General features: G+C 34.8%; 1 protein-coding gene across 1 annotated transcript; it reads right to left on the bottom strand.

Moving 5' to 3' along the window:
* Positions 1–344: 344 nt before the first annotated feature.
* On the bottom strand, positions 345–3728 carry LOC113300408 (flavanone 3-dioxygenase 2-like). Its single transcript, XM_026549630.1, has 4 exons — positions 3269–3728; positions 2681–2928; positions 1084–1408; positions 345–1005 (listed from the first exon to the last, which is right to left on the bottom strand). The coding sequence occupies exons 1-4, from the start codon at positions 3461–3463 to the stop codon at positions 772–774; spliced, it is 1002 nt and encodes a 333-aa protein (XP_026405415.1). The 5' UTR covers positions 3464–3728; the 3' UTR covers positions 345–771.
* Between the last annotated feature and the right edge of the window lie 7473 nt (positions 3729–11201).

Below are 11201 nucleotides of genomic sequence, written 5' to 3'. Positions count from 1 at the left end.
AATTTTTTAGCCGTGGGTTTGACAGTGGAAAAAAACTGAAAAATGGATTTGATTGTAGTTTTTTTACAAAAAAATGTAAGCAAGCACCAAACCATTGAGTTGTGCATAGTTTGTTGATAAATTTTACCTTGTCGATTAATGAGCGCACTTTTACCGATCCGAATTTTTGCCATGCACCGATATCCTAGCTAGGATCTCAGGCTTGTTTTGAGATTTAGAGGGTCTCGATATATAGTTGAGCACATCTTATTTCTTTGATTGATTCTTTAAAATTTATGATTTCAAGGTATATTGGGTGTCATTGAATTCTTCAAAAAGACCCACATAATTTTGCTTGAATCATGTACACCACCAACCATCAATTTGTTTTCTTTCTATATCGATTCTCAAGAGAAAATAACTTGCACACTTCGTCCACACAACAAGTACCTAATCAGATAACATCTTCACCAAGAGAAATTAACTTGCATATTTCGTCCACACATTATGCACCTAATCAGATAAAGATTACATCTTCACCAAGAAAAATTAACTTGCATATTTCGTTTGAGAGCCTCCCTTCCTGTTGGTGCTTCAACTTTTCTCTTCAAGATGGAGACCCAACCTCTCTAAAGTCATGACTCAAAGTGGATTTTCCACCATATACATGAATTTCATTTATCAAGAATATTACAAAAAGTTTTGGAGCACGAATCATCATCATGGAAAATAAGGTGTGTCTATATCAAAGATGTTTCATAGAAAAGTCATCTTATTAGTTTCCATAATAATTCAATTTTTGAAGAGTTCTAAACAATGTTCTTGATCAAGATTCCTGCTCCAAAACTTTTTGTAATATTCTTGATAAGTGAAATTCCTGTATATGGCGGAAGATCCACTTTGGGTTGCAGGAATAATTGTTGCACAGTTAGCTGGACACAAAAATGATGCCACAGATATTCGCTCCTTGCCAGAGTTCACAACTGCCCGATGCCAAACACTTTTATATCTTCCATTGCTAAGTGCCTGCAATTATCCATCATGTCTTATTTGTTAGAGAAACCAAGCATTTTTTTTTAATCTTTTGAGGATAGGATTGTTTACCTGTAGTTGGTCACCAATATTGATAACGAAGGCGCCCGGGTGCGGATTTACTGCCATCCACTTATCATCTTTGAAGACTTGTAAGCCCGAGACTTCTCCATCTTGAAGAAGGATGGTGAGCGCATTTGGGTCAGTATGAGCTGGAAGACCATAAGTAAGGTCAGGTTGAGGACAAGGTGGATAGTAGTTTATGGCCATATGTTGCTCTTGATCTCCCAACATCTTCTCTATGTAATCTCCTTGTAACTCTAAGCTTTCTGATATTGCTTCCTCTAGTCTAAAACCAAGTGCTCTAACTTCTTTGCAGTATGTGCTCACAACATCTCTATAAAATTAACCAGATCAAAACATACCCTTATAATTATAAATTAGATCCATATTAGATTATTAGACATTGAATTAACTAATTAGGTAGATATATATTATACCTTCGGTAAAAAAATAACACAAAATTGGTTAAAAAGACCAAAATCAATAATTCCTGAATGAAAAAGACATGTAAATTTTGATATTGTTTAAATGGACGAGAATGTAAAAATAGTCTGGATGTAAACAGTTTCATGATACCCATTTTCAAATACTTTTTCTTATTTTTAATTTACATCAGGATGTACCCAGTTTCATCCTCGCTCTTTTTTAAGTTTAAGTCAGGATGAATCAGTTTCACTCTTGCTATTTTTTTTGGTGTCCACTTCACCCATATTAATTTTTACTCGTCCATTAGACTGGTTCCTATGGGAGCTGGTATAAAGATTGTTTGCCATGCCACATGGCATGACAAACTAGTTTCCCTACTATGGTAAAACTGACAAATTTTACTAAAGTAGTATATTATATTGTGTTTTGTGGGACCCTTGTTAATAAAAAATCTAGTTATTTGTATTTGGTGGGGTCCTTTTAAAATTTTAGATATTATAAAATATTTTGTGGGGCCATTTTATAATAAAAATCTGCTATAATAACTAAATAGTAGGAGAGAAGAAAGAAAAAAAATTAAAAAATTACCTAGCGGTGGAGACTACACCGGGAGAGGAGGAGACTACACCGGGAGGTCTACACAACACCGAACGGTCGAGACTCGACCGCTCGGTGGAAACTTGACCTGGGCTAGCCAAGTGGCAAATTTGCCACTTAACCAGGCCAGTTTACTTGTCTGCCAGCTGCATAGTGGGTGCAAAACTGGCAAATTAGCCAATTTGCTATGCCAATAGGAACCGATTTTAGAACCAAGTTTTAAAAATATTTCGACCAGTAACTCATTTTCCCAAAAAAAAAAAAAAAAACAAAAAGCAAAATAAATAGGAAACAACTTGGACGAAAAGGGCATGGGTATTACCATTGTACTAAAAATGGAACCCATATTCCACTCAAGTCATACTCCGTAACTGGTATTTGCCTACCTTCTAGAAATAACGTGAAACACTCTCTAGGAGATGAAGGCAAGAAAAAGCAAGAAAATGACATACATCATCCTTATCACTGACTTATTCCTCGTCAGATTCTACACGACAATAATATCTCCATTGCCTTGTGGACGTGTCTACCATGTGTCCACACATATTAATGAGAAGAGAGAATACAGGTTCTTTGTACTTACTTGAATTGTGGAGGGGATGAAGGCCAGTCTTGGACAAATTTATCAAGAGGGTGACAATGAAGCCTAAGATAATCTCTCCAATTATGAACCGTTTCTTTCTTCACGTTGAAGCTAGTCGACAATCTCATTGTTTTTGTTGGATCATCTGAATAATATTTCAACTTTTCATCCATAGGTAGTTTGAAGAACTCCCGTGCAATCTCTATCATGTTCTTTGTTGATTCTCCTGATATCCCATGATTTATTACCTTATAAAAACACAGACACACACGTTATGTTTACTCTTTCTAGTAAGACAGTTTAAGTATATCATGTATTCATGCTTTACTATCGATGAAATATCGAGGCATGCATTGTTTATTCCATCAAATATATAACATGCACAAAACCATACATTGGTGGGCACAAGTGCACTCATATTAGAGATTTGATCAGTGTTTATGACAGGCTATGATCGGAGGACAACATGATCATATAAGGAAGAAGTAAAGAGAAGATACGTCCCTGCCTGCGCCATGTTTCTTAAGAATTTTCTAGAGAAAAATTAATACTTGCTGATACAAAAGGAAATAATAGTTGAGATGATACCTGAAAGAACCCAAAAACTCGGCAGGCTTCGCCAATACGGTGAATAAGTTGGGTGCGGTTAGTGCAACATAAGTCGATGATGGGTATGTCCTTGCAAATAATCACTTTAGAGAGGTTGGGTCTATCGGATTCAGGTCTAATATAATTTTCAGGTAAACTTGAATATTGGACTCCTGAAATAAGTTTTGTGTCCATGGAGTTCTGCTTATGGAGTTAAATGAGAAACTAAATATGAATTCTACAACTATAGAGAGACAGATGGAGAATTGCAAGGAAGAATAAAGAAACTAAGTACTAAACACTGGGTGGCTAAGATTGTAAATAAGCAAAGAATAGGTTGACGAGCCGTTGACGCAGCCAATGAAAGCTAAAGTCATTTTTTTTTCCCGTCAGTCCTCCATAACTACGAGGACATACGTGTTTTCCTGGGTCTTCTTAACCTGATAGTTTGGGGCATATCCGAAATATAGTTTGGGGCATATCCGAAATATTTGTGCCACCTAGATGAGAAGATAAGAGTTGTTTGGAAGGGAGAAAGCACTGAGCACTATTAAAATTTAAAATCATTCCATTTTTTCGGGTATTTTTTTATCGACTCATTTTTCTTAATTAGGTTTCCGATTGGTCCATACATTCAAAATTGAAATTTTTTAAACTTTTCATTTTTTTTTAGATATATCCCGAATCGGCCAACATGTATGTCAACATTAATCGATTCTGAATAATCGGTTTGTATGCACATACGCGCCGTTCAGTTGTTCTTGATGTTATTCGTGGTCGAAGAACATAATGAAACACCAGTGGATAAGGACTTATCCGGAACCTAGAACCGACCAATATTAATATTCATATGATCCTATTCTCGTCAAAGAAAATACCCTTTTTATCTTTTTGTTATTTTTTTAAGCTATAATCGATGGAGATGATTATAAACATCTTCCCGTTGTTTACGTCCTTATGAAATACTCGACCATATAATGAGTATGATTTCATGCTCATTCTAAAGCCAATTGGTCGACCACATAATGAATATCATTCTCAACCCAGAGTATAGATTTAATTATGTTTGATGTTTTTTAACATCAACCGATAATTGATCGATATGAACTTGAGTAGAAACAAATTTTATTTTATTTTTCTCTATTTGTTTTTGAAGCGATAATTGTAATCTTCTTGGATAAAGAAAATCAACCCATAATCGACTTACGTGGATATGAACATTCATCGTTTCTTGGCTGATGTTCTTACAAGAAATCAAAAGAAAGAATCATGTTTTAGTGATCAATTAATATTAATCGATTTCTAGATTAACAAGATTAACACTAACTAGTCAAGGATAAATCACATATTTTGTCAAGGGATTTATGAATTTATTTTAAAATGATCCTATCTTATCTTCTAATGATAAGCTCAACAAACTAGTGGGACTCCTTTTAACTTGTATCATATTACACAAGTTAAGCTAGACTAAGAGCTTCTCCAATGGTCACGTGGTCAGCTTCATCCGTGGCATTGTGGAAAGACATCCTTTAACTTATGTGGCAATTAATCTTCCTAAATGCAAGGAAAAATAAAAATCCTTCTCCACCCCATCTTACTTTTGAACCTCTTCTTTGCTTATCTGTTATGTTATTAGTCAATAATTCAATGTTTTACTCCTGCGGATCTGGATTCTACTGAGTAGCTGAAGCAAAGCTATTCGGAAGTGTTCATTAAAAATTCTTGTACTTGTTCCCATCGATGTACAAATCGATGGAAGATGACAACGGTCTTAAAAAAAAACTATTGGTCTTGAGTTTTTATGTTCGGGTTATTTTCAAATTGGATAAAGGTATGTTTTGATGCTTGAACTACTAGTAGTTGGGTTGATACTGCTAATCGCATTGATATTGTGTTCATATTTCTTTTTTTTAATTGTTATTTGTTTTTGATATATACTTGTATCCTTCCGTTACAGTATTCTGGAAATACGAACGTATTTACTTGTATCATAATGATGAGGATCTTGCGATGGGTTTTTACGAAATTCTTATATGGATCGAGACATATTAAAAGAGAAGAAGAATAAGTAGTATTCCAAAATCGCAAATCCAATAATGTTGCAAAATACCAAAATGAGGATGATCTTCATCATGTTGTAGGTGTAAATTTTTTTTAATAAATAAAATTATTTTTAAATTTGGAAAAGATGATTAGGATGGATACACATCCTCTTGGTGAACCTCTGAAACAAGAGGTTGGGGAAGAGGATGTCTATCTAAAAGTATGTCATGTCATACACATGTTAGTCAAAGAAGTTAGGGTTGGAGAAAAATTTTAAGAAAAATGATAGTGGATCCTACGTGGTTAAAGACTTTTTTCTTCACACACGCTCCATTGGAGAAGCTCTAAGAAACTAATTTATTGCTTTGAGTTTCCCGTTCGGTGGTTTTGTCAATTTTTTTGGAATCAAGTTTTATATTATATCTATAAACTTTCACTTCCTGTTTTACCATTATCTTAGTCCGGTCTAAATCTAAAACGGAAAATGGGTCGTTGTCCAAATTTTTTTAAAACATGGTTCCAATGGACGAGTAAAAATAGCAAGAATGAAACTGGATTCATCCTGGCTTAAACTTTAAAAAGAGCGAGGATGAAACTGGATACATCCTGATGTAAATTAAAAATAAGAAAAAATATTTGCAACGGGTAGGATAAAACTATTTAAATCCTGGCTATTTTTTCATTTTCGTTCATTTGAACAGTATCAAATTTTACACGTCTTTTTCATCCAGAAATTGTTGATTTTGATATTTTTAACCAATTTTGTGAATCTAAAACAATCAAGAACAAAAATATTCACACTCTCATTTGAATTTGATTTTACCTGCCGTAAAGATTGCTCTTGATGGTCACCAACAAACTATATTTAAGGTTAACAAATTCTGTATTCCTAATAATTTTTCTCGTGAAACCGTGTATGCTTTCAACGCGTGATATGGGAACGTAATGCTATTAATGGGACCCATAACCATAAGATATAGACGACCATGGTTGCACAGAAAAGAACGGTACTGAAAGTCTTAAATATCCTTCCATAGTCCATACCATACGATACGATGATGCTTAAATTGAGGTTCCTAAGTCCACTCCATGCTGTCTTGCATAAAAAAAAAGTTAAAAAAAAAAATAAAAATCCACTACATGCACTCACAAAGATTCCTTCCATACCGTTCCTTATGAGTTATGAGAGCTTTAGTTTAATTCTCTACGATCAAAACCCATTTCTAGTTTTTCCGAATCATCAATTAACCAACAAAAGGTGAGCTTCTCCGATTTTACCATATTTGTTCTTCATAAAAAATCCGTAGACTTTATAGAGGAAAGAGATCTAAAGTAACAAAGAGAAGCTAATTTGATAAGGTTTTTCCTATTTCCTATCCCAACTTCTCCGGTTTCCCATCCACATAAAATCTCATCCCCAATAATCCTATGTACCATCCACACAAATTTTTATATATCCTAATTACCATCTCTTTGACTTTTTATTGCACCCGATAATAATAACACCCAACAACTAAACAAAAACCAAAACTCAATTTCCATCATGATTGCTAAAGGCTGATGCCGCAATTGCTAAAGGTGGGTACCAATCCATGATCCAACGGTCAGAATTATTTTGTCTCATACGATTTGGTACCCGCCCCGCTAATAGCGGTACCCGCCTTTAGCAATCGTGAATATCCATCTCTATCACTAAGGGTGCACAGGAATCGAGCCGGACCGGTGGACCGTTCCGGAACCGGTGGAACCGTACCTGGTTTTGTACCGAACCGAGGAAGGGGATGCAGGTACCGGTCCAAAAAATAGGAACCGGGGAAGAAGAAAAAATCAGTGATTGTGTTTCTATTGTAAGTTTTTTTCCTTTTTTTCTTCTTCAATTTTAATCAATTTCTATTCGTTATTGTGTTTAAATCGTTTGATTTGGAGTACTGGGTTACTTGATTTTTGTTAATTTGAGATTTATTTTGACTTTTGATGACCAATTGGTTGCAACTGGATTAACTTAATTTAGGATTTCACAGGGTAAGTTATCTCACCAAGGAGACGAAGGGAAAAGATTCAAGGGTAAGTTCATCAAAATCTTTGCTTTTAATCCTGTGAAATTTTCTTATGTTTCATGAATTTCCAAGGGTAAGTTGTTAATTTAGGTTTTCATTTAACCCTAGTGGTTTAGTCATAATACAATATCACCTCCGTGTTTGTCTAAATAAAATGGATTTTATTGAAATGAAGAATCAATAGGTGTTGAGAAGTTAATGTGAATAGGTTTTGTGTTGCTTAAAATTTTTGTATCCTTTGCTAAGGAAACATAGGTATCTCATCTCCTTCATTTCATTTTGTTTGTTGAAGTTTTAGGAGTAAGAAATTGTGCTTGCAACTGTAGATCTTTTGGTTAGTTCATTTGTGTTCGGGTGTTGACTGTTGGTATCATATTTCTAAAAGTCTCTTGTCTTGCTTTCAAAATTTCATTTTGATGGACTTGCATGAGTTCTTAAGTTGTAGATCATTACGAGTTTATCTAGTTGAACTACTTGTTGATTATGTCTGCATTGTTCAAGTTTGTATTATATCCCCTTCAATTGCACATTTAAGTTTTTGTTGGCTTGCTAAATGAATTCACAAGACATTTTTAGTGACATTTGCATTTATAAGAGATCCTATTGGATTCCTTTTCTTATCTGTACTTTAACTGAACTGCCATATTTTATGCTAGTGAGACGTAGTTTAATTGCTTTGTTTATCAGACTTGATCAAGTGTATTGTTGCAGGTAATGTTGATTAGTTGCTGAAGTCTGTTATTGGACTAGAGACAGGAAAACTAGTTGCTCTTACTGAGGTTAGCATTTTACTTTTTTGTTATGTTCTGTGTTCATGAGCATGTGTCATGTCACTCATGTGTGTAGTTTGGCACTGTGTAGTTTATTGTTTATCAGTGATCAATCATGGATGCATCAATTCCAGTTAGGGTTCGGAACATAATATGGTGCCATTTCACTAGGAAAAATGTTGCAGAAGCCACTTGCAATTATTGTGGAAGGACATTTAGGGCTCACAACTGCAAAAATGGAACAACTGCATTGTAGAAGCACTTAAACAGATGCACCCACAATCCTAATCATGACGGAGCTCACATAATTAATGCTTAGAACTTATGCTTAGTGGTTTATGTGTAACGACTAATGTGTACTGCAGTGTAATATGTACTGCAGCTTTAGTGCTTTACTATTTCGTATTAAGTAAACCAGTTTGAACTTTGATGTCTTTAATGTTTATGAACTGTGGAAGCACTTTATATGTATGACTGTATGAATTCACTTTTATTTTCAGTTCTTAATTTCTTATTCACTTTATAAGTATGAATGTATGAATGCACTTAATTTTTTATTCACTTTATAATTATAAGTATGAATGCATGAATGCACTTAATTTCTTAGTCTTCAACTACTTTCTTTTATTTTCAGTTCTTAATTTCTTCTTCACTTTATAAGTATGAATGTATGAATGCACTTAAATGTATTATGTACTTCAACACTTATGTTTATGTTTATTTGTGATTTCTCAGTGATCAATCATGGATGCATCAAGTCAAGCTCATGGAACAACTACTCCTACACCTGCTTCAGATGCTACACCTGCACCTGCTACAGATACAGTTGTTGGATCCTCTATCCAACCAACAGATGGAGCAGCAGAGCCAGCAGCAATAGATGTACAAGCTACTTCTACTCAAATTGGTGGTAACACTGGTAAGATAACTTATGACATTTGGAATCATTTCACTACGAAGAATGTTCAAGAAGCTGAATGTAATTACTGCAAGAAGATAATAAAGGCTCATAATGGAAAGAATGGTACAAGTGGAATATGGAAGCACTTTAACAGATGCAAGCAAAATCCTAACAAGCCAAAGCTAAAAGGACAACAAACTCTGACATTAAAACCTGCAACACTGGGTGAGATGAAGGTCAGTTAGTCTCTACTATTTTCAGTCAAGACAAATGTAAAAGGGCAGTTGTTGAGTTTATTATAATTGATGAGATGTCCTTTAGAGCATTTGAGAGTGAAGGTTTTAGGAGAATGATGCATGTCTTAGAGCCTAGATTTGTTGTACCAAGTAGAATGACTGTTTACAGATGTTTATTAGAAATGTATGTAGATGAGAAAGAGAAGTTGAAAAGTTACTTCAAGCCAAGCAAGCAGAGGGTTAGTTTGATAACAGAAACATGGACTTCACCAAATAATTTCAACTACATATGTGTAACAGTTCACTTTATTGATCAGCACTGGAAGTTAGAAAAGAGAATTATTATGTTTTGTGAGGTTAGTGGTCACAAAGGAATTGATATTTGTGAGATGTTGGAGAAGTGCTTGTCTGATTGGGTGCTTAAAGATTTTTTTTCTGTCACTTTGGATAATGCTAGTGCCAAAAAGGTAGCAATGGATTATTTGACCACTAGTATTGTTTCGATGACAAGGGAAGATGTTAAGACTAGATGGAACAACACATTCTTGATGCTAGAGGCTGCGCTAGTGTTTGAAAGAGCTTTCACTAGGTTAGAAAGGTATGATAGGGAATATCAGAAGTTGTTTTTTTCCCTAATAAACACAATGAGAAAGATTTACCCAATGTTAATGATTTTGATATTGATGTTACTGTTGGTGAAGAAGAAGGAGAATTTAGTGAAGAAGAACAAGAAGAGGAAGATGGTATGAAAGGCAAGAAGAAGGCACAAAAGAAGAAGAAGAAGAAGAAGAAGGCTATAGTGAAGAAACCTGCTCCATGTCAAGAGGACTGGATCTTTGCTAGAGGCCTTGTGAAATTTTGATGGTATTCTTTGATGCCACTGTTGCATTTTCAGCCTCAACTAAGGTAACAACACATACATTCTTATGGAAATTAGTTCTCATTTATGAACAACTAGTTGTGTTTAGAGATAATGTAGATGAAGATCCTTTTATTGCAACTATGGCTGCCAAAATGTTTAAGAAGTATAACAAATATTAGGGTGATTATGCAAAGATGAACTCTTCCACTTTTTTTTCCATGTTGTTGGATCCTAGAGAGAAAGAAAAGGGACTAGAATTTTCTCTTGAGTGTTTGTATGGAAAGAAGTCTCCAAAGGTTGAACTTGTTATGAGGATGGTGTTATTGGATTTTAAAATTCTATTTGAAGAATATAAGGATGTGTATTCAGTTCATGAGGAGGTGTCAAGTACTTCTAAGCAGGGACAAGCCAAATAAGTGGCAAGTAAACCAGGGGCAGGGCCAAGTCGTATGAAAGAGTTGATGTCAAGGAGTAAGAGGCATAAGAGCAGCCCAGATGATGATGTGAGCAAAACAGAGTTGGATATATATTTAATAGACAAGTTTGAAGAAGGTGAAGGAGAAGATGGTGATGATGATGAGTTTGACTTATTGCGTTGGTGGAAAACCAACAGTAACAAGTATAAGATACTTGGATATATGGATAAGGACATGCTAGCCATTCTTGTGTCTTCTGTTGCCTCTGAATCTGCTTTTAGCACAGGAAAGCGAGTGTTAAGTCCTTGTAGAAGCTCTTTATCTACAAGGACAGTTGAGGCATTGCTTTGCACACAATTTTGGATAAGGAAGCCAATACAACTGGATCTTTTGTGTGACTACATTCCAGATGAAGATGTCGAAGTTGAAGAAGGTAACATATTATATTCACACATTTCTTTTTCCTTGTTACTTTTTTTAGTAATAGTTACTATTACTAACTGCCTAACTTGCTGTTACTTTTTATTGCAGAGTTACTAGGTCATATAAAAAAATAATGCCACCACCAATGCAGCCATGGGATAGATCTCCACAACCACTTCACCACCAATGCTACAACTTCAACTTCAACTAACTTTCTATTAGTTG

This window comes from Papaver somniferum, chromosome 7, assembly GCF_003573695.1.
Source record: "Papaver somniferum cultivar HN1 chromosome 7, ASM357369v1, whole genome shotgun sequence".
In the NCBI taxonomy this organism is placed as follows: domain Eukaryota; kingdom Viridiplantae; phylum Streptophyta; class Magnoliopsida; order Ranunculales; family Papaveraceae; genus Papaver; species Papaver somniferum.
This window is presented reverse-complemented; position numbering and strand designations above follow the sequence as displayed.

What these genes read in the sequence shown, in the direction of transcription:
- LOC113300408 (XM_026549630.1), bottom strand. Translation starts at nt 3,463, where the DNA reads ATGGACACAAAACTTATTTCAGGAGTCCAATATTCAAGTTTACCTGAA. An exon ending in GAGTTTTTGGGTTCTTTCAG is followed by an intron (nt 2,929 to 3,268) that starts GTATCATCTCAA and finishes TGTTTTTATAAG; the next exon opens with GTAATAAATCATGGGATATC. An exon ending in ATATTGGTGACCAACTACAG is followed by an intron (nt 1,006 to 1,083) that starts GTAAACAATCCT and finishes GGATAATTGCAG; the next exon opens with GCACTTAGCAATGGAAGATA.